General features: G+C 43.2%; 1 protein-coding gene and 4 pseudogenes across 1 annotated transcript; all 5 read left to right on the top strand.

Annotated features, from left to right (window-relative positions):
* The first annotated feature begins 2,588 nt into the window (after nucleotides 1-2,588).
* Nucleotides 2,589-3,356, top strand: LOC140561728 (hatching enzyme 1.2 pseudogene; annotated as a pseudogene).
* Nucleotides 3,357-8,766: 5,410 nt separating this feature from the next.
* Nucleotides 8,767-9,534, top strand: LOC140561727 (hatching enzyme 1.2 pseudogene; annotated as a pseudogene).
* Nucleotides 9,535-14,944: 5,410 nt separating this feature from the next.
* Nucleotides 14,945-15,712, top strand: LOC140561726 (hatching enzyme 1.2 pseudogene; annotated as a pseudogene).
* A 5,409-nt stretch (nucleotides 15,713-21,121) lies between these two features.
* LOC140561725 (hatching enzyme 1.2 pseudogene) lies at nucleotides 21,122-21,889 on the top strand (annotated as a pseudogene).
* A 2,872-nt stretch (nucleotides 21,890-24,761) lies between these two features.
* On the top strand, nucleotides 24,762-26,618 carry LOC140562546 (uncharacterized). Its single transcript, XM_072688288.1, has 3 exons — nucleotides 24,762-25,349; nucleotides 25,485-25,767; nucleotides 25,854-26,618. Exons 1-3 carry the CDS (start codon nucleotides 25,108-25,110, stop codon nucleotides 26,520-26,522), a joined length of 1,194 nt encoding a protein of 397 aa, XP_072544389.1. The 5' UTR covers nucleotides 24,762-25,107; the 3' UTR covers nucleotides 26,523-26,618.
* The last annotated feature ends 791 nt before the right edge of the window (nucleotides 26,619-27,409 follow it).

Raw genomic sequence — 27,409 nt, 5'->3', positions numbered from 1 at the left:
TGAAATAAGTTCAGGATGAGACTTGGTTATTTTTCAGTTATTAGTGGAATTAGATCTGGTTAATACATAGTTAGTAAGAGTTTTGTCAGATAGCTGAACTTACCCTGTCAGCTGCTTCAACCCCAGAAGAAGTACTTTAACTATTTTGGGCCTATTCACCTTATTTAATGGGGAAAGTTGAGCCACTAGAACCTTTTTTTTCTGGGACCCTGTATTTTGATGTCAGTTTGAGTTAGGGACACTGCTAAGATATGGAGTTCCGCAAGGCTCCATTTTAGGACCACTATTATTTATACTATACATGTTACCACTGGGCTCAGTTATAAGCAGACATGGCGTTAATTTCCATTTCTATGCAGATGACACACAGCTCTATATATCAGCCAAACCTGACGATAAATTTAGACTACAGAAAATGGAGGACTGTGTAAAGGATATAAAACTCTGGATGTCACATAACTTCCTTCTCCTCAACAGTGACAAAACCGAAGTTCTCCTTTTAGGTCCAAAAGACTCTAGAAATAAACTATCAGACTTAATGTTAGACTTGGCTGATTCTTCTATCATTCCTGGTTTAGCAGCTAAAAATCTTGGCGTCACATTTGACTCAGATTTATCATTTGAGCAACATATAGCTAATATTAGTAGAACAGCCTTTATGCAGCTTAGGAACATCTCCAAACTAAGAAACTCCTTATCACTACAAGACGCAGAAAAGCTAGTACATGCTTTTATTACCTCAAGGCTAGATTACTGTAATGCACTACTGTCAGGTTGTTCCAGCAGGAACCTCAATAAACTTCAGCTGGTGCAAAATGCTGCAGCCAGGGTCCTTACTAAAACTAGAAAATTTGACCATATCAGTCCAGTTCTATCAGCACTTCATTGGCTCCCAGTTAAATTCCGTATCGAATACAAAATTCTTTTATTAACATATAAAGCCCTACATGGCCTCGCTCCTGAGTACCTGCAGGATCTTATTGTATATTACGAACCATCAAGACTACTTAGATCTCAGGGTGCTGGCCTCTTACGCGTTCCCAAAATTCAGAAAACCTCAGCAGGGGGAAGAGCCTTTTCTTATAAAGCCCCCCAGCTCTGGAATAACCTTCCAGATAATGTTCGGGACTCAGACACAGTCTTAATCTTTAAATCTAAGCTGAAAACTTATATGTTTAGTTTAGCTTTTGGTAATTAATGTTTCTTAGATAAGGGCTGCAGGTCCAGGGGTTCGCGGACCCAGGGAATTGTAGTACACTGAGATGCTGGAGCTGTCGTCTCGCTGCTTACACGCGATCACTCAGGTTTGTTGACGGTGGAGCAGATAGATGCTGGTGTTCTCAGGGTACGCCCGTGTCCGTGTTACCTTCTGGCTCTCTCCTTTTAATTATGCTGTGATAATCAGACCTGCCGGAGTCGTCAGACATACCCAGATGCTGATTCTCAACAGTCTCTGCACTCCATAAAATTCCTCTTAGAACTAACTTCTCTCTCTTTACCTTCCCCGAGTAAATGGCCACCCAGCCCGATCTGCAGGAAGATTGCCCGCTGAGGTCCCCTCTACCTGCATCTAACCAGCTGCCACCTACCAGTCCGGCCAGCGGGTCCCCCCCCAAAGCAGATACAACAGAAAGTTAATAGTGGCAATATTAATAGTGTCAGACAGGCACGAGTCCATCTAGGTTTCAGCACGGCCACCAAACAGGCAGCAGCAGCTGGCGGGTGAGCCATGGGTGGTGGCGGGTAATTTTTATCATTAATGTTTAAAACAGTCTGGCCAGAGGAGGATGGGTCCCCCTTGTGAGCCTTGGTTCCTCCCAAGGTTTCTTCCTCCAGCTCTGAGGGAGTTTTTCCTTGCCACTGTCGCCGTTGGCTTGCTCACGGGTGTCTTTGACGCTTCATGTTATTCCTTCTTTCTTCTCTGTCTCTGTTCTTTATTAAGTACTAATTATGTAAAGCTGCTTTGTGACGACAACAGTTGTAAAAAGCGCTATACAAATAAATTTGACTTGACTTGACTTGACTTGCTAAGGTTTTAATTGATGCCACACATTCTGAACTTGCATTGTATGCATTCGTTTTACTTAAGGTTGTTGGATCACCTTAAGAAAAATGGCTCGTATTACCTCACTCTCCCCTCCCTTTAGTTACACACATTAGACCTATGAATTGTGTCAGGGATTAGCACTCAGTTTAAACAGTATCAACAAATTTGCATCAGCATAACATTCATAAGAAATACCTACATGGAATTCCAATGGTTTGTATATAAAGACAAATGAATAGGGCCTAAAACAGAACCCTGAGGAACACAAGAGGTGATCAGTAATGTGGAAGAGGAGAAATCAGCGATAATTAGAGAGAAGATTCTCATTTTTGTAGAGAGAAAACAACTTCAAATCAGTACCCTGAGCTCAGAGGGTCCCTCCCTTTAGTTCCACACAAAGGACAGCGGACAGAGCTTAGCTTTAATCCTCAGACAGCCACACCGATGTGTGTCCATGAGTATAAAAGGCCAGGTATGACTGGGTTCAGACACTGAGCAAGAGTGAAGGAGCATCCAGATCATCTCCACTGACTGAAGCAACATGGAGCCCACAGCCTCTTTCTCCATTCTAGCCCTGCTGATGCTCGGTCTGTCCCAGGCTGTCCCCCTCATGGAGCCTCAGTTTGTGGACATCACAGAAAGAATTCTGACCACCAACAACAGATCCAGTGAACTGCTGGTGGAGGGAGACATCGTCTTGTCAAGAACCAGGAACGCTCAGGTCTGCCCTGACAACAACTGCTTTTGGAAGAAGTCCTCAACTGGTCCAGTGCAGGTGCCTTACACAGTGAGCGCTGACTTCTCCTTCTCTGAGCGATCTGTAATCGCTGGCGCCATGGCAACCTTCCACAGCAAAACCTGCATTCGCTTTGTGGCCAGAACCACTGAAACCGACTACCTCAGCATTGAGAACAGAGATGGGTGCTACTCTCCAGTGGGCAGATCAGGTGGTAAGCAGGTGGTCTCCCTCAACAGGAACGGCTGCGTGTACCATGGCATTGTCCAGCATGAGCTGAACCACGCTCTGGGTTTCTACCACGAGCAGACCAGGAGCGACCGTGACCGCTATGTCAGGATCAACTGGGAGAACATCGACCCTGCAATGCAGTACAATTTCAACAAGGAGAACACCAACAACCTCAACACACCGTACGACTACTCCTCCGTGATGCACTACGGGAAAACGGCTTTCTCCATCAATGGGCTGGACAGCATCACTCCTATTCCTGATGCATCAGTGAAAATCGGGCAAAGAGTGGACCTGTCCGCCATCGACATCCTGAGGATCAACACTCTCTACAAGTGCTGAAATACACATCCTACTGTGACACATTTACAACTGCTCACATCTTGATCTTGTGATGCTCTGATGTGTCATCATTGTGAAATAAACAAAGTCAAAGCAAACAAATAAGTATCTTGTGTTTTACTAACATACTCCCATTCTTACTTTACCCCGTATCCACTAGCTGCATAATATAGTGCCAGGGAAGTACTATATTCACACAGTCTATTTACAGAACTAATTAGTTTCTAATTTACTTGATTCCAAGAGTCTGTAATATGCATTCCAATATTACACCTGACTGAACATCCCAGAATCCTTCTAACATTAAGATCATCTTACCATTTAACAAAGGACTTTGTGCTCAGATGCTTGAAGAAAACCAAGGTCAGGGGACAGTGGAGCACAGATCAACATGGAGTAAAATGTGACTTTGATGTAGTTAAACACAACTGATAGGATTGAAAGAAATGATGATCTGAAATAACATAATGATCATTAATTGAATATAAACAAAATATGTTTCACATTTCACCACACGCACTTGACCCATCATCCCTTAAGATCCATGGAAGCATCCTGGCTGGAGAGGTGGAACAAACTTTCCCTGGGTGTCCGAACGGCAGAGTTGCTTGCTGTCTTCAAATGCAAACTGAGGGCCTAAGTGTTGAGTATTGTGGTCTCCATACTGACTTTTGGATTTAGTAATATCTGGGCTTAGAGGTATCTTTTGGATCCTAGTCTATATAAACTAGCCAAGGGTATTTCTGAGTAAACAGTGAAGCACTTCGCTCTGGATAAGAGGCAAACCTTTTAAGTGCCTGTAATGTAACTAACTTAGCCTAAGAGTTAACCTCAGACCCTAAATACCTAAATACCTCAGCTTTTGGTTCTCACCTGATCTTTCGGACAGGACAGCACCTATCCAGATCTCAGAGGCATCTACCTCTACAAAAAAGAGGAGGTCAGGATCTGGGAGGTGTAAGACAAGTGCACTGGTCAACCTGCGTTTGAGCTCCTCGAATGACTTCTGGCCTTCGATGGTCCATGGGAAGGGGCCAGGCTGCTTGTGTGTCAGCGCAGTGAGAGGTGCAGCAGCTGAACCTGATAAACCGAAGGTAAAAATTCACAAACCCCAGAAAATGCTGGACTAAATGGAGGGATGTTGGGCACGGCCACTCTGCCACTGCTTTCAGTTTAGCTGGATCAATGGCCAGACTACCTTTGGAGACCACAAACCCTAGAAAAATTCTGACCTCTCCAGGTTAACCAAGAGATGGTTCTCCAAAAGCAGCTCAAACGATTCCTGTAATGGTCAATGAGACTTCTGCACCTCTCAGCAGGTATTTTGGCCCACTCCTCATGAGCAAACTGCTCCAGTTGTCTCAGGTTTGAAGGATCCCTTTTCCAGACGGCATGTTTCAGCTCCTTCCAAAGATGCTCAATAGGATTTAGGTCAGGGCTCATAGAAGGCCACTGCAGAATGGTCCATTGTTTTCCTCTTAGCCAACCTTGGGTGTTTTTTAGCTGTGTATTTTGGGTCTTTATCCTGTTGCAAGACCCATGACCTGTGACTGAGACCAAGCTTTCTGACACTGGGCAGCACATTTCTCTCTAGAATCCCTTAATAGTCTTGAGATTTCATTGTACCCTGCACAGATTCAAGATACCCTGTACCAGATGCAGCAAAGCAGCCCCAGAACATAACAGAGCCTCCTCCATGTTTCACAGTAGGGACAGTGTTCTCTTCTTGATCTGCTTCATTTTTCCATCTGTGAACATAGAGCTGATGTGCCTTGGCAAAAAGTTTCATCTGTCCATAGAACATTCTCCCAGAAGCATTGGGGCTTGTCAACATGCAGTTTGGCAAATTTCAGTCTGGTTTTTTATGATTTGTTTTCAACAATGGTGTCCTCCTTGGTCGTCTCCCATGCAGTCCACTTTGGCTCAAACAACGACGGCTGGTGCGATCGGACACTGATGTTCCTTGAGCTTGAAGTTCACCTTTAATCTCTTTAGAAGAAGTTTTTCTGGGCTCTTTTGTTACCATTCGTATTATCTGTCTCTTTGATTTGTCATCGATTTTCCTCCTGCGGCCATGCCACAGAGGTTGGCTACAGTACCACTGATCTTAAATTTCTGAATGATATGTGCAACTGTAGTCACAGGAACATCAAGTTGATTGGAGATGATCTTATAACCTTTACCTTTAACATGCTTGTCTTTAATTTTCTTTCTAATCTCCTGAGACAACTCCTTCCTTCACTTCCTCTGGTGCATGTTGAGTGTGGTACACACCATGTCACCAAACAGCACAGTGACTACCTGTAGCTCTATATATAGGCCCACTGACTGATTACAAGATTGTAGACACCTGTGATGCTAATTAGTGGACACACCTTGATTTGACATCTCCCTTTGGTCACATATTTTTCAGGGGTACCATCATTTTTGTCCAAGCCTGTTTAATGAGTTTACTTTTTTAAATAATTATGTTGAAGCATGGTTCAAAATCAATGTCGGATTTTCATTTGTTCATTTTCATAGAATTTTTATGTATTATTACTTTTGTCAGATTCAAGTTATTTCTGTGACCATTGTGGGTTTTTCTTTCATTAACCGAGGGGTACCAACAATTTTGTCCACGTGTGTATAATACATTCACCCAAACATCTCTTTACCATTTTCTGAAGAGAAAACTCACTTATTTGGCTCCAGTGAAGAAGTAGATGTGTTTGGTGCTTGTATAGCTGTCAGGTAAGACTTTAGCCTAGGAGCTAACCTCAGAACCACACAAGCACCCAACGTCTCTGCTTCATCTGTGCTTCATACCCGAGCCATTTCTCTGAAATAAGTTCAGAATGAGACTTGGTTATTTTTCAGTTATTAGTGGAATTAGATCTGGTTAATACATAGTTAGTAAGAGTTTTGTCAGATAGCTGAACTTACCCTGTCAGCTGCTTCAACCCCAGAAGAAGTACTTTAACTATTTTGGGCCTATTCACCTTATTTAATGGGGAAAGTTGAGCCACTAGAACCTTTTTTTTCTGGGACCCTGTATTTTGATGTCAGTTTGAGTTAGGGACACTGCTAAGATATGGAGTTCCGCAAGGCTCCATTTTAGGACCACTATTATTTATACTATACATGTTACCACTGGGCTCAGTTATAAGCAGACATGGCGTTAATTTCCATTTCTATGCAGATGACACACAGCTCTATATATCAGCCAAACCTGACGATAAATTTAGACTACAGAAAATGGAGGACTGTGTAAAGGATATAAAACTCTGGATGTCACATAACTTCCTTCTCCTCAACAGTGACAAAACCGAAGTTCTCCTTTTAGGTCCAAAAGACTCTAGAAATAAACTATCAGACTTAATGTTAGACTTGGCTGATTCTTCTATCATTCCTGGTTTAGCAGCTAAAAATCTTGGCGTCACATTTGACTCAGATTTATCATTTGAGCAACATATAGCTAATATTAGTAGAACAGCCTTTATGCAGCTTAGGAACATCTCCAAACTAAGAAACTCCTTATCACTACAAGACGCAGAAAAGCTAGTACATGCTTTTATTACCTCAAGGCTAGATTACTGTAATGCACTACTGTCAGGTTGTTCCAGCAGGAACCTCAATAAACTTCAGCTGGTGCAAAATGCTGCAGCCAGGGTCCTTACTAAAACTAGAAAATTTGACCATATCAGTCCAGTTCTATCAGCACTTCATTGGCTCCCAGTTAAATTCCGTATCGAATACAAAATTCTTTTATTAACATATAAAGCCCTACATGGCCTCGCTCCTGAGTACCTGCAGGATCTTATTGTATATTACGAACCATCAAGACTACTTAGATCTCAGGGTGCTGGCCTCTTACGCGTTCCCAAAATTCAGAAAACCTCAGCAGGGGGAAGAGCCTTTTCTTATAAAGCCCCCCAGCTCTGGAATAACCTTCCAGATAATGTTCGGGACTCAGACACAGTCTTAATCTTTAAATCTAAGCTGAAAACTTATATGTTTAGTTTAGCTTTTGGTAATTAATGTTTCTTAGATAAGGGCTGCAGGTCCAGGGGTTCGCGGACCCAGGGAATTGTAGTACACTGAGATGCTGGAGCTGTCGTCTCGCTGCTTACACGCGATCACTCAGGTTTGTTGACGGTGGAGCAGATAGATGCTGGTGTTCTCAGGGTACGCCCGTGTCCGTGTTACCTTCTGGCTCTCTCCTTTTAATTATGCTGTGATAATCAGACCTGCCGGAGTCGTCAGACATACCCAGATGCTGATTCTCAACAGTCTCTGCACTCCATAAAATTCCTCTTAGAACTAACTTCTCTCTCTTTACCTTCCCCGAGTAAATGGCCACCCAGCCCGATCTGCAGGAAGATTGCCCGCTGAGGTCCCCTCTACCTGCATCTAACCAGCTGCCACCTACCAGTCCGGCCAGCGGGTCCCCCCCCAAAGCAGATACAACAGAAAGTTAATAGTGGCAATATTAATAGTGTCAGACAGGCACGAGTCCATCTAGGTTTCAGCATGGCCACCAAACAGGCAGCAGCAGCTGGCGGGTGAGCCATGGGTGGTGGCGGGTAATTTTTATCATTAATGTTTAAAACAGTCTGGCCAGAGGAGGATGGGTCCCCCTTGTGAGCCTTGGTTCCTCCCAAGGTTTCTTCCTCCAGCTCTGAGGGAGTTTTTCCTTGCCACTGTCGCCGTTGGCTTGCTCACGGGTGTCTTTGACGCTTCATGTTATTCCTTCTTTCTTCTCTGTCTCTGTTCTTTATTAAGTACTAATTATGTAAAGCTGCTTTGTGACGACAACAGTTGTAAAAAGCGCTATACAAATAAATTTGACTTGACTTGACTTGACTTGCTAAGGTTTTAATTGATGCCACACATTCTGAACTTGCATTGTATGCATTCGTTTTACTTAAGGTTGTTGGATCACCTTAAGAAAAATGGCTCGTATTACCTCACTCTCCCCTCCCTTTAGTTACACACATTAGACCTATGAATTGTGTCAGGGATTAGCACTCAGTTTAAACAGTATCAACAAATTTGCATCAGCATAACATTCATAAGAAATACCTACATGGAATTCCAATGGTTTGTATATAAAGACAAATGAATAGGGCCTAAAACAGAACCCTGAGGAACACAAGAGGTGATCAGTAATGTGGAAGAGGAGAAATCAGCGATAATTAGAGAGAAGATTCTCATTTTTGTAGAGAGAAAACAACTTCAAATCAGTACCCTGAGCTCAGAGGGTCCCTCCCTTTAGTTCCACACAAAGGACAGCGGACAGAGCTTAGCTTTAATCCTCAGACAGCCACACCGATGTGTGTCCATGAGTATAAAAGGCCAGGTATGACTGGGTTCAGACACTGAGCAAGAGTGAAGGAGCATCCAGATCATCTCCACTGACTGAAGCAACATGGAGCCCACAGCCTCTTTCTCCATTCTAGCCCTGCTGATGCTCGGTCTGTCCCAGGCTGTCCCCCTCATGGAGCCTCAGTTTGTGGACATCACAGAAAGAATTCTGACCACCAACAACAGATCCAGTGAACTGCTGGTGGAGGGAGACATCGTCTTGTCAAGAACCAGGAACGCTCAGGTCTGCCCTGACAACAACTGCTTTTGGAAGAAGTCCTCAACTGGTCCAGTGCAGGTGCCTTACACAGTGAGCGCTGACTTCTCCTTCTCTGAGCGATCTGTAATCGCTGGCGCCATGGCAACCTTCCACAGCAAAACCTGCATTCGCTTTGTGGCCAGAACCACTGAAACCGACTACCTCAGCATTGAGAACAGAGATGGGTGCTACTCTCCAGTGGGCAGATCAGGTGGTAAGCAGGTGGTCTCCCTCAACAGGAACGGCTGCGTGTACCATGGCATTGTCCAGCATGAGCTGAACCACGCTCTGGGTTTCTACCACGAGCAGACCAGGAGCGACCGTGACCGCTATGTCAGGATCAACTGGGAGAACATCGACCCTGCAATGCAGTACAATTTCAACAAGGAGAACACCAACAACCTCAACACACCGTACGACTACTCCTCCGTGATGCACTACGGGAAAACGGCTTTCTCCATCAATGGGCTGGACAGCATCACTCCTATTCCTGATGCATCAGTGAAAATCGGGCAAAGAGTGGACCTGTCCGCCATCGACATCCTGAGGATCAACACTCTCTACAAGTGCTGAAATACACATCCTACTGTGACACATTTACAACTGCTCACATCTTGATCTTGTGATGCTCTGATGTGTCATCATTGTGAAATAAACAAAGTCAAAGCAAACAAATAAGTATCTTGTGTTTTACTAACATACTCCCATTCTTACTTTACCCCGTATCCACTAGCTGCATAATATAGTGCCAGGGAAGTACTATATTCACACAGTCTATTTACAGAACTAATTAGTTTCTAATTTACTTGATTCCAAGAGTCTGTAATATGCATTCCAATATTACACCTGACTGAACATCCCAGAATCCTTCTAACATTAAGATCATCTTACCATTTAACAAAGGACTTTGTGCTCAGATGCTTGAAGAAAACCAAGGTCAGGGGACAGTGGAGCACAGATCAACATGGAGTAAAATGTGACTTTGATGTAGTTAAACACAACTGATAGGATTGAAAGAAATGATGATCTGAAATAACATAATGATCATTAATTGAATATAAACAAAATATGTTTCACATTTCACCACACGCACTTGACCCATCATCCCTTAAGATCCATGGAAGCATCCTGGCTGGAGAGGTGGAACAAACTTTCCCTGGGTGTCCGAACGGCAGAGTTGCTTGCTGTCTTCAAATGCAAACTGAGGGCCTAAGTGTTGAGTATTGTGGTCTCCATACTGACTTTTGGATTTAGTAATATCTGGGCTTAGAGGTATCTTTTGGATCCTAGTCTATATAAACTAGCCAAGGGTATTTCTGAGTAAACAGTGAAGCACTTCGCTCTGGATAAGAGGCAAACCTTTTAAGTGCCTGTAATGTAACTAACTTAGCCTAAGAGTTAACCTCAGACCCTAAATACCTAAATACCTCAGCTTTTGGTTCTCACCTGATCTTTCGGACAGGACAGCACCTATCCAGATCTCAGAGGCATCTACCTCTACAAAAAAGAGGAGGTCAGGATCTGGGAGGTGTAAGACAAGTGCACTGGTCAACCTGCGTTTGAGCTCCTCGAATGACTTCTGGCCTTCGATGGTCCATGGGAAGGGGCCAGGCTGCTTGTGTGTCAGCGCAGTGAGAGGTGCAGCAGCTGAACCTGATAAACCGAAGGTAAAAATTCACAAACCCCAGAAAATGCTGGACTAAATGGAGGGATGTTGGGCACGGCCACTCTGCCACTGCTTTCAGTTTAGCTGGATCAATGGCCAGACTACCTTTGGAGACCACAAACCCTAGAAAAATTCTGACCTCTCCAGGTTAACCAAGAGATGGTTCTCCAAAAGCAGCTCAAACGATTCCTGTAATGGTCAATGAGACTTCTGCACCTCTCAGCAGGTATTTTGGCCCACTCCTCATGAGCAAACTGCTCCAGTTGTCTCAGGTTTGAAGGATCCCTTTTCCAGACGGCATGTTTCAGCTCCTTCCAAAGATGCTCAATAGGATTTAGGTCAGGGCTCATAGAAGGCCACTGCAGAATGGTCCATTGTTTTCCTCTTAGCCAACCTTGGGTGTTTTTTAGCTGTGTATTTTGGGTCTTTATCCTGTTGCAAGACCCATGACCTGTGACTGAGACCAAGCTTTCTGACACTGGGCAGCACATTTCTCTCTAGAATCCCTTAATAGTCTTGAGATTTCATTGTACCCTGCACAGATTCAAGATACCCTGTACCAGATGCAGCAAAGCAGCCCCAGAACATAACAGAGCCTCCTCCATGTTTCACAGTAGGGACAGTGTTCTCTTCTTGATCTGCTTCATTTTTCCATCTGTGAACATAGAGCTGATGTGCCTTGGCAAAAAGTTTCATCTGTCCATAGAACATTCTCCCAGAAGCATTGGGGCTTGTCAACATGCAGTTTGGCAAATTTCAGTCTGGTTTTTTATGATTTGTTTTCAACAATGGTGTCCTCCTTGGTCGTCTCCCATGCAGTCCACTTTGGCTCAAACAACGACGGCTGGTGCGATCGGACACTGATGTTCCTTGAGCTTGAAGTTCACCTTTAATCTCTTTAGAAGAAGTTTTTCTGGGCTCTTTTGTTACCATTCGTATTATCTGTCTCTTTGATTTGTCATCGATTTTCCTCCTGCGGCCATGCCACAGAGGTTGGCTACAGTACCACTGATCTTAAATTTCTGAATGATATGTGCAACTGTAGTCACAGGAACATCAAGTTGATTGGAGATGATCTTATAACCTTTACCTTTAACATGCTTGTCTTTAATTTTCTTTCTAATCTCCTGAGACAACTCCTTCCTTCACTTCCTCTGGTGCATGTTGAGTGTGGTACACACCATGTCACCAAACAGCACAGTGACTACCTGTAGCTCTATATATAGGCCCACTGACTGATTACAAGATTGTAGACACCTGTGATGCTAATTAGTGGACACACCTTGATTTGACATCTCCCTTTGGTCACATATTTTTCAGGGGTACCATCATTTTTGTCCAAGCCTGTTTAATGAGTTTACTTTTTTAAATAATTATGTTGAAGCATGGTTCAAAATCAATGTCGGATTTTCATTTGTTCATTTTCATAGAATTTTTATGTATTATTACTTTTGTCAGATTCAAGTTATTTCTGTGACCATTGTGGGTTTTTCTTTCATTAACCGAGGGGTACCAACAATTTTGTCCACGTGTGTATAATACATTCACCCAAACATCTCTTTACCATTTTCTGAAGAGAAAACTCACTTATTTGGCTCCAGTGAAGAAGTAGATGTGTTTGGTGCTTGTATAGCTGTCAGGTAAGACTTTAGCCTAGGAGCTAACCTCAGAACCACACAAGCACCCAACGTCTCTGCTTCATCTGTGCTTCATACCCGAGCCATTTCTCTGAAATAAGTTCAGAATGAGACTTGGTTATTTTTCAGTTATTAGTGGAATTAGATCTGGTTAATACATAGTTAGTAAGAGTTTTGTCAGATAGCTGAACTTACCCTGTCAGCTGCTTCAACCCCAGAAGAAGTACTTTAACTATTTTGGGCCTATTCACCTTATTTAATGGGGAAAGTTGAGCCACTAGAACCTTTTTTTTCTGGGACCCTGTATTTTGATGTCAGTTTGAGTTAGGGACACTGCTAAGATATGGAGTTCCGCAAGGCTCCATTTTAGGACCACTATTATTTATACTATACATGTTACCACTGGGCTCAGTTATAAGCAGACATGGCGTTAATTTCCATTTCTATGCAGATGACACACAGCTCTATATATCAGCCAAACCTGACGATAAATTTAGACTACAGAAAATGGAGGACTGTGTAAAGGATATAAAACTCTGGATGTCACATAACTTCCTTCTCCTCAACAGTGACAAAACCGAAGTTCTCCTTTTAGGTCCAAAAGACTCTAGAAATAAACTATCAGACTTAATGTTAGACTTGGCTGATTCTTCTATCATTCCTGGTTTAGCAGCTAAAAATCTTGGCGTCACATTTGACTCAGATTTATCATTTGAGCAACATATAGCTAATATTAGTAGAACAGCCTTTATGCAGCTTAGGAACATCTCCAAACTAAGAAACTCCTTATCACTACAAGACGCAGAAAAGCTAGTACATGCTTTTATTACCTCAAGGCTAGATTACTGTAATGCACTACTGTCAGGTTGTTCCAGCAGGAACCTCAATAAACTTCAGCTGGTGCAAAATGCTGCAGCCAGGGTCCTTACTAAAACTAGAAAATTTGACCATATCAGTCCAGTTCTATCAGCACTTCATTGGCTCCCAGTTAAATTCCGTATCGAATACAAAATTCTTTTATTAACATATAAAGCCCTACATGGCCTCGCTCCTGAGTACCTGCAGGATCTTATTGTATATTACGAATCATCAAGACTAATTAGATCTCAGGGTGCTGGCCTCTTACGCGTTCCCAAAATTCAGAAAACCTCAGCAGGGGGAAGAGCCTTTTCTTATAAAGCCCCCCAGCTCTGGAATAACCTTCCAGATAATGTTCGGGACTCAGACACAGTCTTAATCTTTAAATCTAAGCTGAAAACTTATATGTTTAGTTTAGCTTTTGGTAATTAATGTTTCTTAGATAAGGGCTGCAGGTCCAGGGGTTCGCGGACCCAGGGAATTGTAGTACACTGAGATGCTGGAGCTGTCGTCTCGCTGCTTACACGCGATCACTCAGGTTTGTTGACGGTGGAGCAGATAGATGCTGGTGTTCTCAGGGTACGCCCGTGTCCGTGTTACCTTCTGGCTCTCTCCTTTTAATTATGCTGTGATAATCAGACCTGCCGGAGTCGTCAGACATACCCAGATGCTGATTCTCAACAGTCTCTGCACTCCATAAAATTCCTCTTAGAACTAACTTCTCTCTCTTTACCTTCCCCGAGTAAATGGCCACCCAGCCCGATCTGCAGGAAGATTGCCCGCTGAGGTCCCCTCTACCTGCATCTAACCAGCTGCCACCTACCAGTCCGGCCAGCGGGTCCCCCCCCAAAGCAGATACAACAGAAAGTTAATAGTGGCAATATTAATAGTGTCAGACAGGCACGAGTCCATCTAGGTTTCAGCACGGCCACCAAACAGGCAGCAGCAGCTGGCGGGTGAGCCATGGGTGGTGGCGGGTAATTTTTATCATTAATGTTTAAAACAGTCTGGCCAGAGGAGGATGGGTCCCCCTTGTGAGCCTTGGTTCCTCCCAAGGTTTCTTCCTCCAGCTCTGAGGGAGTTTTTCCTTGCCACTGTCGCCGTTGGCTTGCTCACGGGTGTCTTTGACGCTTCATGTTATTCCTTCTTTCTTCTCTGTCTCTGTTCTTTATTAAGTACTAATTATGTAAAGCTGCTTTGTGACGACAACAGTTGTAAAAAGCGCTATACAAATAAATTTGACTTGACTTGACTTGACTTGCTAAGGTTTTAATTGATGCCACACATTCTGAACTTGCATTGTATGCATTCGTTTTACTTAAGGTTGTTGGATCACCTTAAGAAAAATGGCTCGTATTACCTCACTCTCCCCTCCCTTTAGTTACACACATTAGACCTATGAATTGTGTCAGGGATTAGCACTCAGTTTAAACAGTATCAACAAATTTGCATCAGCATAACATTCATAAGAAATACCTACATGGAATTCCAATGGTTTGTATATAAAGACAAATGAATAGGGCCTAAAACAGAACCCTGAGGAACACAAGAGGTGATCAGTAATGTGGAAGAGGAGAAATCAGCGATAATTAGAGAGAAGATTCTCATTTTTGTAGAGAGAAAACAACTTCAAATCAGTACCCTGAGCTCAGAGGGTCCCTCCCTTTAGTTCCACACAAAGGACAGCGGACAGAGCTTAGCTTTAATCCTCAGACAGCCACACCGATGTGTGTCCATGAGTATAAAAGGCCAGGTATGACTGGGTTCAGACACTGAGCAAGAGTGAAGGAGCATCCAGATCATCTCCACTGACTGAAGCAACATGGAGCCCACAGCCTCTTTCTCCATTCTAGCCCTGCTGATGCTCGGTCTGTCCCAGGCTGTCCCCCTCATGGAGCCTCAGTTTGTGGACATCACAGAAAGAATTCTGACCACCAACAACAGATCCAGTGAACTGCTGGTGGAGGGAGACATCGTCTTGTCAAGAACCAGGAACGCTCAGGTCTGCCCTGACAACAACTGCTTTTGGAAGAAGTCCTCAACTGGTCCAGTGCAGGTGCCTTACACAGTGAGCGCTGACTTCTCCTTCTCTGAGCGATCTGTAATCGCTGGCGCCATGGCAACCTTCCACAGCAAAACCTGCATTCGCTTTGTGGCCAGAACCACTGAAACCGACTACCTCAGCATTGAGAACAGAGATGGGTGCTACTCTCCAGTGGGCAGATCAGGTGGTAAGCAGGTGGTCTCCCTCAACAGGAACGGCTGCGTGTACCATGGCATTGTCCAGCATGAGCTGAACCACGCTCTGGGTTTCTACCACGAGCAGACCAGGAGCGACCGTGACCGCTATGTCAGGATCAACTGGGAGAACATCGACCCTGCAATGCAGTACAATTTCAACAAGGAGAACACCAACAACCTCAACACACCGTACGACTACTCCTCCGTGATGCACTACGGGAAAACGGCTTTCTCCATCAATGGGCTGGACAGCATCACTCCTATTCCTGATGCATCAGTGAAAATCGGGCAAAGAGTGGACCTGTCCGCCATCGACATCCTGAGGATCAACACTCTCTACAAGTGCTGAAATACACATCCTACTGTGACATATTTACAACTGCTCACATCTTGATCTTGTGATGCTCTGATGTGTCATCATTGTGAAATAAACAAAGTCAAAGCAAACAAATAAGTATCTTGTGTTTTACTAACATACTCCCATTCTTACTTTACCCCGTATCCACTAGCTGCATAATATAGTGCCAGGGAAGTACTATATTCACACAGTCTATTTACAGAACTAATTAGTTTCTAATTTACTTGATTCCAAGAGTCTGTAATATGCATTCCAATATTACACCTGACTGAACATCCCAGAATCCTTCTAACATTAAGATCATCTTACCATTTAACAAAGGACTTTGTGCTCAGATGCTTGAAGAAAACCAAGGTCAGGGGACAGTGGAGCACAGATCAACATGGAGTAAAATGTGACTTTGATGTAGTTAAACACAACTGATAGGATTGAAAGAAATGATGATCTGAAATAACATAATGATCATTAATTGAATATAAACAAAATATGTTTCACATTTCACCACACGCACTTGACCCATCATCCCTTAAGATCCATGGAAGCATCCTGGCTGGAGAGGTGGAACAAACTTTCCCTGGGTGTCCGAACGGCAGAGTTGCTTGCTGTCTTCAAATGCAAACTGAGGGCCTAAGTGTTGAGTATTGTGGTCTCCATACTGACTTTTGGATTTAGTAATATCTGGGCTTAGAGGTATCTTTTGGATCCTAGTCTATATAAACTAGCCAAGGGTATTTCTAAGTAAACAGTGAAGCACTTCGCTCTGGATAAGAGGCAAACCTTTTAAGTGCCTGTAATGTAACTAACTTAGCCTAAGAGTTAACCTCAGACCCTAAATACCTAAATACCTCAGCTTTTGGTTCTCACCTGATCTTTCGGACAGGACAGCACCTATCCAGATCTCAGAGGCATCTACCTCTACAAAAAAGAGGAGGTCAGGATCTGGGAGGTGTAAGACAAGTGCACTGGTCAACCTGCGTTTGAGCTCCTCGAATGACTTCTGGCCTTCGATGGTCCATGGGAAGGGGCCAGGCTGCTTGTGTGTCAGCGCAGTGAGAGGTGCAGCAGCTGAACCTGATAAACCGAAGGTAAAAATTCACAAACCCCAGAAAATGCTGGACTAAATGGAGGGATGTTGGGCACGGCCACTCTGCCACTGCTTTCAGTTTAGCTGGATCAATGGCCAGACTACCTTTGGAGACCACAAACCCTAGAAAAATTCTGACCTCTCCAGGTTAACCAAGAGATGGTTCTCCAAAAGCAGCTCAAACGATTCCTGTAATGGTCAATGAGACTTCTGCACCTCTCAGCAGGTATTTTGGCCCACTCCTCATGAGCAAACTGCTCCAGTTGTCTCAGGTTTGAAGGATCCCTTTTCCAGATGGCATGTTTCAGCTCCTTCCAAAGATGCTCAATAGGATTTAGGTCAGGGCTCATAGAAGGCCACTGCAGAATGGTCCATTGTTTTCCTCTTAGCCAACCTTGGGTGTTTTTTAGCTGTGTATTTTGGGTCTTTATCCTGTTGCAAGACCCATGACCTGTGACTGAGACCAAGCTTTCTGACACTGGGCAGCACATTTCTCTCTAGAATCCCTTAATAGTCTTGAGATTTCATTGTACCCTGCACAGATTCAAGATACCCTGTACCAGATGCAGCAAAGCAGCCCCAGAACATAACAGAGCCTCCTCCATGTTTCACAGTAGGGACAGTGTTCTCTTCTTGATCTGCTTCATTTTTCCATCTGTGAACATAGAGCTGATGTGCCTTGGCAAAAAGTTTCATCTGTCCATAGAACATTCTCCCAGAAGCATTGGGGCTTGTCAACATGCAGTTTGGCAAATTTCAGTCTGTTTTTTTATGATTTGTTTTCAACAATGGTGTCCTCCTTGGTCGTCTCCCATGCAGTCCACTTTGGCTCAAACAACGACGGCTGGTGCGATCGGACACTGATGTTCCTTGAGCTTGAAGTTCACCTTTAATCTCTTTAGAAGAAGTTTTTCTGGGCTCTTTTGTTACCATTCGTATTATCTGTCTCTTTGATTTGTCATCGATTTTCCTCCTGCGGCCATGCCACAGAGGTTGGCTACAGTACCACTGATCTTAAATTTCTGAATGATATGTGCAACTGTAGTCACAGGAACATCAAGTTGATTGGAGATGATCTTATAACCTTTACCTTTAACATGCTTGTCTTGAATTTTCTTTCTAATCTCCTGAGACAACTCCTTCCTTCACTTCCTCTGGTGCATGTTGAGTGTGGTACACACCATGTCACCAAACAGCACAGTGACTACCTGTAGCTCTATATATAGGCCCACTGACTGATTACAAGATTGTAGACACCTGTGATGCTAATTAGTGGACACACCTTGATTTGACATCTCCCTTTGGTCACATATTTTTCAGGGGTACCATCATTTTTGTCCAAGCCTGTTTAATGAGTTTACTTTTTTAAATAATTATGTTGAAGCATGGTTCAAAATCAATGTCGGATTTTCATTTGTTCATTTTCATAGAATTTTTATGTATTATTACTTTTGTCAGATTCAAGTTATTTCTGTGACCATTGTGGGTTTTTCTTTCATTAACCGAGGGGTACCAACAATTTTGTCCACGTGTGTATAATACATTCACCCAAACATCTCTTTACCATTTTCTGAAGAGAAAACTCACTTATTTGGCTCCAGTGAAGAAGTAGATGTGTTTGGTGCTTGTATAGCTGTCAGGTAAGACTTTAGCCTAGGAGCTAACCTCAGAACCACACAAGCACCCAACGTCTCTGCTTCATCTGTGCTTCATACCCGAGCCATTTCTCTGAAATAAGTTCAGAATGAGACTTGGTTATTTTTCAGTTATTAGTGGAATTAGATCTGGTTAATACATAGTTAGTAAGAGTTTTGTCAGATAGCTGAACTTACCCTGTCAGCTGCTTCAACCCCAGAAGAAGTACTTTAACTATTTTGGGCCTATTCACCTTATTTAATGGGGAAAGTTGAGCCACTAGAACCTTTTTTTCTGGGACCCTGTATTTTGATGTCAGTTTGAGTTAGGGACACTGCTAAGATATGGAGTTCCGCAAGGCTCCATTTTAGGACCACTATTATTTATACTATACATGTTACCACTGGGCTCAGTTATAAGCAGACATGGCGTTAATTTCCATTTCTATGCAGATGACACACAGCTCTATATATCAGCCAAACCTGACGATAAATTTAGACTACAGAAAATGGAGGACTGTGTAAAGGATATAAAACTCTGGATGTCACATAACTTCCTTCTCCTCAACAGTGACAAAACCGAAGTTCTCCTTTTAGGTCCAAAAGACTCTAGAAATAAACTATCAGACTTAATGTTAGACTTGGCTGATTCTTCTATCATTCCTGGTTTAGCAGCTAAAAATCTTGGCGTCACATTTGACTCAGATTTATCATTTGAGCAACATATAGCTAATATTAGTAGAACAGCCTTTATGCAGCTTAGGAACATCTCCAAACTAAGAAACTCCTTATCACTACAAGACGCAGAAAAGCTAGTACATGCTTTTATTACCTCAAGGCTAGATTACTGTAATGCACTACTGTCAGGTTGTTCCAGCAGGAACCTCAATAAACTTCAGCTGGTGCAAAATGCTGCAGCCAGGGTCCTTACTAAAACTAGAAAATTTGACCATATCAGTCCAGTTCTATCAGCACTTCATTGGCTCCCAGTTAAATTCCGTATCGAATACAAAATTCTTTTATTAACATATAAAGCCCTACATGGCCTCGCTCCTGAGTACCTGCAGGATCTTATTGTATATTACGAACCATCAAGACTAATTAGATCTCAGGGTGCTGGCCTCTTACGCGTTCCCAAAATTCAGAAAACCTCAGCAGGGGGAAGAGCCTTTTCTTATAAAGCCCCCCAGCTCTGGAATAACCTTCCAGATAATGTTCGGGACTCAGACACAGTCTTAATCTTTAAATCTAAGCTGAAAACTTATATGTTTAGTTTAGCTTTTGGTAATTAATGTTTCTTAGATAAGGGCTGCAGGTCCAGGGGTTCGCGGACCCAGGGAATTGTAGTACACTGAGATGCTGGAGCTGTCGTCTCGCTGCTTACACGCGATCACTCAGGTTTGTTGACGGTGGAGCAGATAGATGCTGGTGTTCTCAGGGTACGCCCGTGTCCGTGTTACCTTCTGGCTCTCTCCTTTTAATTATGCTGTGATAATCAGACCTGCCGGAGTCGTCAGACATACCCAGATGCTGATTCTCAACAGTCTCTGCACTCCATAAAATTCCTCTTAGAACTAACTTCTCTCTCTTTACCTTCCCCGAGTAAATGGCCACCCAGCCCGATCTGCAGGAAGATTGCCCGCTGAGGTCCCCTCTACCTGCATCTAACCAGCTGCCACCTACCAGTCCGGCCAGCGGGTCCCCCCCCAAAGCAGATACAACAGAAAGTTAATAGTGGCAATATTAATAGTGTCAGACAGGCACGAGTCCATCTAGGTTTCAGCACGGCCACCAAACAGGCAGCAGCAGCTGGCGGGTGAGCCATGGGTGGTGGCGGGTAATTTTTATCATTAATGTTTAAAACAGTCTGGCCAGAGGAGGATGGGTCCCCCTTGTGAGCCTTGGTTCCTCCCAAGGTTTCTTCCTCCAGCTCTGAGGGAGTTTTTCCTTGCCACTGTCGCCGTTGGCTTGCTCACGGGTGTCTTTGACGCTTCATGTTATTCCTTCTTTCTTCTCTGTCTCTGTTCTTTATTAAGTACTAATTATGTAAAGCTGCTTTGTGACGACAACAGTTGTAAAAAGCGCTATACAAATAAATTTGACTTGACTTGACTTGACTTGCTAAGGTTTTAATTGATGCCACACATTCTGAACTTGCATTGTATGCATTCGTTTTACTTAAGGTTGTTGGATCACCTTAAGAAAAATGGCTCGTATTACCTCACTCTCCCCTCCCTTTAGTTACACACATTAGACCTATGAATTGTGTCAGGGATTAGCACTCAGTTTAAACAGTATCAACAAATTTGCATCAGCATAACATTCATAAGAAATACCTACATGGAATTCCAATGGTTTGTATATAAAGACAAATGAATAGGGCCTAAAACAGAACCCTGAGGAACACAAGAGGTGATCAGTAATGTGGAAGAGGAGAAATCAGCGATAATTAGAGAGAAGATTCTCATTTTTGTAGAGAGAAAACAACTTCAAATCAGTACCCTGAGCTCAGAGGGTCCCTCCCTTTAGTTCCACACAAAGGACAGCGGACAGAGCTTAGCTTTAATCCTCAGACAGCCACACCGATGTGTGTCCATGAGTATAAAAGGCCAGGTATGACTGGGTTCAGACACTGAGCAAGAGTGAAGGAGCATCCAGATCATCTCCACTGACTGAAGCAACATGGAGCCCACAGCCTCTTTCTCCATTCTAGCCCTGCTGATGCTCGGTCTGTCCCAGGCTGTCCCCCTCATGGAGCCTCAGTTTGTGGACATCACAGAAAGAATTCTGACCACCAACAACAGATCCAGTGAACTGCTGGTGGAGGGAGACATCGTCTTGTCAAGAACCAGGAACGCTCAGGTCTGCCCTGACAACAACTGCTTTTGGAAGAAGTCCTCAACTGGTCCAGTGCAGGTGCCTTACACAGTGAGCGCTGACTTCTCCTTCTCTGAGCGATCTGTAATCGCTGGCGCCATGGCAACCTTCCACAGCAAAACCTGCATTCGCTTTGTGGCCAGAACCACTGAAACCGACTACCTCAGCATTGAGAACAGAGATGGGTGCTACTCTCCAGTGGGCAGATCAGGTGGTAAGCAGGTGGTCTCCCTCAACAGGAACGGCTGCGTGTACCATGGCATTGTCCAGCATGAGCTGAACCACGCTCTGGGTTTCTACCACGAGCAGACCAGGAGCGACCGTGACCGCTATGTCAGGATCAACTGGGAGAACATCGACCCTGCAATGCAGTACAATTTCAACAAGGAGAACACCAACAACCTCAACACACCGTACGACTACTCCTCCGTGATGCACTACGGGAAAACGGCTTTCTCCATCAATGGGCTGGACAGCATCACTCCTATTCCTGATGCATCAGTGAAAATCGGGCAAAGAGTGGACCTGTCCGCCATCGACATCCTGAGGATCAACACTCTCTACAAGTGCTGAAATACACATCCTACTGTGACATATTTACAACTGCTCACATCTTGATCTTGTGATGCTCTGATGTGTCATCATTGTGAAATAAACAAAGTCAAAGCAAACAAATAAGTATCTTGTGTTTTACTAACATACTCCCATTCTTACTTTACCCCGTATCCACTAGCTGCATAATATAGTGCCAGGGAAGTACTATATTCACACAGTCTATTTACAGAACTAATTAGTTTCTAATTTACTTGATTCCAAGAGTCTGTAATATGCATTCCAATATTACACCTGACTGAACATCCCAGAATCCTTCTAACATTAAGATCATCTTACCATTTAACAAAGGACTTTGTGCTCAGATGCTTGAAGAAAACCAAGGTCAGGGGACAGTGGAGCACAGATCAACATGGAGTAAAATGTGACTTTGATGTAGTTAAACACAACTGATAGGATTGAAAGAAATGATGATCTGAAATAACATAATGATCATTAATTGAATATAAACAAAATATGTTTCACATTTCACCACACGCACTTGACCCATCATCCCTTAAGATCCATGGAAGCATCCTGGCTGGAGAGGTGGAACAAACTTTCCCTGGGTGTCCGAACGGCAGAGTTGCTTGCTGTCTTCAAATGCAAACTGAGGGCCTAAGTGTTGAGTATTGTGGTCTCCATACTGACTTTTGGATTTAGTAATATCTGGGCTTAGAGGTATCTTTTGGATCCTAGTCTATATAAACTAGCCAAGGGTATTTCTGAGTAAACAGTGAAGCACTTCGCTCTGGATAAGAGGCAAACCTTTTAAGTGCCTGTAATGTAACTAACTTAGCCTAAGAGTTAACCTCAGACCCTAAATACCTAAATACCTCAGCTTTTGGTTCTCACCTGATCTTTCGGACAGGACAGCACCTATCCAGATCTCAGAGGCATCTACCTCTACAAAAAAGAGGAGGTCAGGATCTGGGAGGTGTAAGACAAGTGCACTGGTCAACCTGCGTTTGAGCTCCTCGAATGACTTCTGGCCTTCGATGGTCCATGGGAAGGGGCCAGGCTGCTTGTGTGTCAGCGCAGTGAGAGGTGCAGCAGCTGAACCTGATAAACCGAAGGTAAAAATTCACAAACCCCAGAAAATGCTGGACTAAATGGAGGGATGTTGGGCACGGCCACTCTGCCACTGCTTTCAGTTTAGCTGGATCAATGGCCAGACTACCTTTGGAGACCACAAACCCTAGAAAAATTCTGACCTCTCCAGGTTAACCAAGAGATGGTTCTCCAAAAGCAGCTCAAACGATTCCTGTAATGGTCAATGAGACTTCTGCACCTCTCAGCAGGTATTTTGGCCCACTCCTCATGAGCAAACTGCTCCAGTTGTCTCAGGTTTGAAGGATCCCTTTTCCAGATGGCATGTTTCAGCTCCTTCCAAAGATGCTCAATAGGATTTAGGTCAGGGCTCATAGAAGGCCACTGCAGAATGGTCCATTGTTTTCCTCTTAGCCAACCTTGGGTGTTTTTTAGCTGTGTATTTTGGGTCTTTATCCTGTTGCAAGACCCATGACCTGTGACTGAGACCAAGCTTTCTGACACTGGGCAGCACATTTCTCTCTAGAATCCCTTAATAGTCTTGAGATTTCATTGTACCCTGCACAGATTCAAGATACCCTGTACCAGATGCAGCAAAGCAGCCCCAGAACATAACAGAGCCTCCTCCATGTTTCACAGTAGGGACAGTGTTCTCTTCTTGATCTGCTTCATTTTTCCATCTGTGAACATAGAGCTGATGTGCCTTGGCAAAAAGTTTCATCTGTCCATAGAACATTCTCCCAGAAGCATTGGGGCTTGTCAACATGCAGTTTGGCAAATTTCAGTCTGGTTTTTTATGATTTGTTTTCAACAATGGTGTCCTCCTTGGTCGTCTCCCATGCAGTCCACTTTGGCTCAAACAACGACGGCTGGTGCGATCGGACACTGATGTTCCTTGAGCTTGAAGTTCACCTTTAATCTCTTTAGAAGAAGTTTTTCTGGGCTCTTTTGTTACCATTCGTATTATCTGTCTCTTTGATTTGTCATCGATTTTCCTCCTGCGGCCATGCCACAGAGGTTGGCTACAGTACCACTGATCTTAAATTTCTGAATGATATGTGCAACTGTAGTCACAGGAACATCAAGTTGATTGGAGATGATCTTATAACCTTTACCTTTAACATGCTTGTCTTTAATTTTCTTTCTAATCTCCTGAGACAACTCCTTCCTTCACTTCCTCTGGTGCATGTTGAGTGTGGTACACACCATGTCACCAAACAGCACAGTGACTACCTGTAGCTCTATATATAGGCCCACTGACTGATTACAAGATTGTAGACACCTGTGATGCTAATTAGTGGACACACCTTGATTTGACATCTCCCTTTGGTCACATATTTTTCAGGGGTACCATCATTTTTGTCCAAGCCTGTTTAATGAGTTTACTTTTTTAAATAATTATGTTGAAGCATGGTTCAAAATCAATGTCGGATTTTCATTTGTTCATTTTCATAGAATTTTTATGTATTATTACTTTTGTCAGATTCAAGTTATTTCTGTGACCATTGTGGGTTTTTCTTTCATTAACCGAGGGGTACCAACAATTTTGTCCACGTGTGTATAATACATTCACCCAAACATCTCTTTACCATTTTCTGAAGAGAAAACTCACTTATTTGGCTCCAGTGAAGAAGTAGATGTGTTTGGTGCTTGTATAGCTGTCAGGTAAGACTTTAGCCTAGGAGCTAACCTCAGAACCACACAAGCACCCAACGTCTCTGCTTCATCTGTGCTTCATACCCGAGCCATTTCTCTGAAATAAGTTCAGAATGAGACTTGGTTATTTTTCAGTTATTACAGTTTTTCTCAATTGCTAAAACACTAAACCCGGTTGTCTGAACCAAATGCTCAGTGCCCTGAACCCATTTATTGAAATGGTCAATCTTTTGGCAGAACCTTAAGCACTTTTCACCTAGTTAGACACTTGCAACAACAACTTGCAAACATATTTTCACCCACTAAAACACATTTGGCACTCTGATGCACTTGGGCTGCATAATGTTAAGCACAGCTGGCAAAAGGGAAATTCAATGAAAGCACAGGTGTTTCAACTTAAACACTGCAACTCAAAATTGATAACACATGTGACTAATGAGGTGAAGACACCAATATAAGCCAGTCCATGGGGCCCTGTTTGTTGAAGTCTCACTATGGACAGAAACAATCAGAGAGGCAGAGTAAGAGTAAGAGGTGGAAGAGGTGGAAGAGGTGGAAGAGGAGGAAGGGGAGGTATGAGACGAAGAACAAATATTTCAGATGAAATACGGGCAACTGTCATAGACCATGTTCTTGTCCACGGGTTGACAATGAGGGAAGCGGGACTTCGAGTTCAGCCCAACCTAAGCAGATTCACTGTGTCCACCATAGTCCGAAGATTCAGAGAAGAGAACAGGTAATTGCTTTTTTTCATTTTGTACATTTGTGCAGTATGACTCAATAAAAAGGTGTTTCATTACACTCATTTTCCAATATACTTGTAGGCCTCGTACTACATGTATTTTTTTGTAATTGCATGTTCTTTTTGTAGAATTACCAGATTGCCACATCAGGGAGGGAGGCCATCTATGTTGTCCCCACGCCAAGAGACCCTCATTGTTGACATGGTCCGTCAGAACAATTCAGTCAAACTCTGTGAAATACAGCAGAAGATCATTGACGACCATGTTAATTTTGAAGGCATCACCAGTATCAGCATTTCCACCATTGATCGTGTCCTAAAACACAACAGGATGCGGATGAAGCAACTGTACAGAGTACCCTTTGAGCGCAACTCAGAAAGGGTCAAGGAGCAAAGATTCCACTATGTACAGGTAGGTGTTCAATACTGCTGTCTACTCTACAGCATAAGGTTGTCTTATGCTGTACAGCTTACAAAGCTATATGTATTTTCCCATAGAGAGTGTTTCAACTGGATTCCTCAGAACAACCACATGAATATATTTATATGGATGAAGCTGGGTTCAATCTGACCAAAAGGAGGAGGAGAGGCCGGAATGTGATTGGCCAACGAGCCATTGTTACAGTTCCTGGCCAGCGTGGTGGCAATGTCACTTTATGTGCTGCAATCAGCAATCATGGTGTTCTCCACCATCATGCCATATTGGGGCCATACAACACTCAACACCTCCTGTCATTTTTAAGTGATCTTCGGGATATTGTGTTAGGGTTTCAGCAGCAGGATCATGAACAGACAGAGCATCCTGTCTATGTCATTGTGTGGGATAATGTGAGTTTTCACCATGCCGTGCAGGTCAGAGAGTGGTTCACTAGAAACCAAGAATTCCTGAATGTCTTCCTACCACCATACTCCCCTTTCCTCAATCCAACAGAGGAGTTCTTCTCTTCATGGCGCTGGAAGGTTTATGACCGACAACCCTACACCAGGGAAAATCTCTTGCAGGCCATGGAACTGGCCTGTAATGATATAGGTGTGGATGCATGCCAAGCGTGGATCCGGCACACTAGAAGTTATTACCCACGCTGCCTGGCAAGGGAGAATGTGGCCTGTGATGTAGATGAAGTCCTGTGGCCTGACCCAGCACATCGACATGATGTTATAGAGTAGATTTTGTATGCACTTTTGTTGTAAAGTTTATATATATATATATATATATATATATATATATATATATATATATATATAAACTTTACAACAAAAGTATATATTATTTTAGGACTACACAGGCTAAACAAGAATTTTGTTTTGAAAATGCATTTTTGTGAACAATAAAGGTTATTTCTAAACACTTAATGATCTGGTCGTTTTGTTTTCCTTTTTTCTATGTTGTGTGTAATGACTGCTCAGTAGTGTTTTCATTTTGATTGACTCGGGGTCTGATCTGACAGCATTGTTTGCTTTTGAGCGCTGTTTGAACTGTTTTGAGGTGATAGTTTGGTTTTGCAGGAAGAGTCAGATGTTTTGTGAATGTAGTTTGAAAATTGAGTTTTGAATTTACAGTTTAGCGACATGGAGGGACAATTTCAAGAAATGTGTCTTAGCAATTGAGAAAAACTGTAGTGGAATTAGATCTGGTTAATACATAGTTAGTAAGAGTTTTGTCAGATAGCTGAACTTACCCTGTCAGCTGCTTCAACCCCAGAAGAAGTACTTTAACTATTTTGGGCCTATTCACCTTATTTAATGGGGAAAGTTGAGCCACTAGAACCTTTTTTTTCTGGGACCCTGTATTTTGATGTCAGTTTGAGTTAGGGACACTGCTAAGATATGGAGTTCCGCAAGGCTCCATTTTAGGACCACTATTATTTATACTATACATGTTACCACTGGGCTCAGTTATAAGCAGACATGGCGTTAATTTCCATTTCTATGCAGATGACACACAGCTCTATATATCAGCCAAACCTGACGATAAATTTAGACTACAGAAAATGGAGGACTGTGTAAAGGATATAAAACTCTGGATGTCACATAACTTCCTTCTCCTCAACAGT

This window comes from Salminus brasiliensis, chromosome 9 (genome assembly GCF_030463535.1).
Source record: "Salminus brasiliensis chromosome 9, fSalBra1.hap2, whole genome shotgun sequence".
Lineage (NCBI taxonomy): Eukaryota > Metazoa > Chordata > Actinopteri > Characiformes > Bryconidae > Salminus > Salminus brasiliensis.
This window is presented reverse-complemented; position numbering and strand designations above follow the sequence as displayed.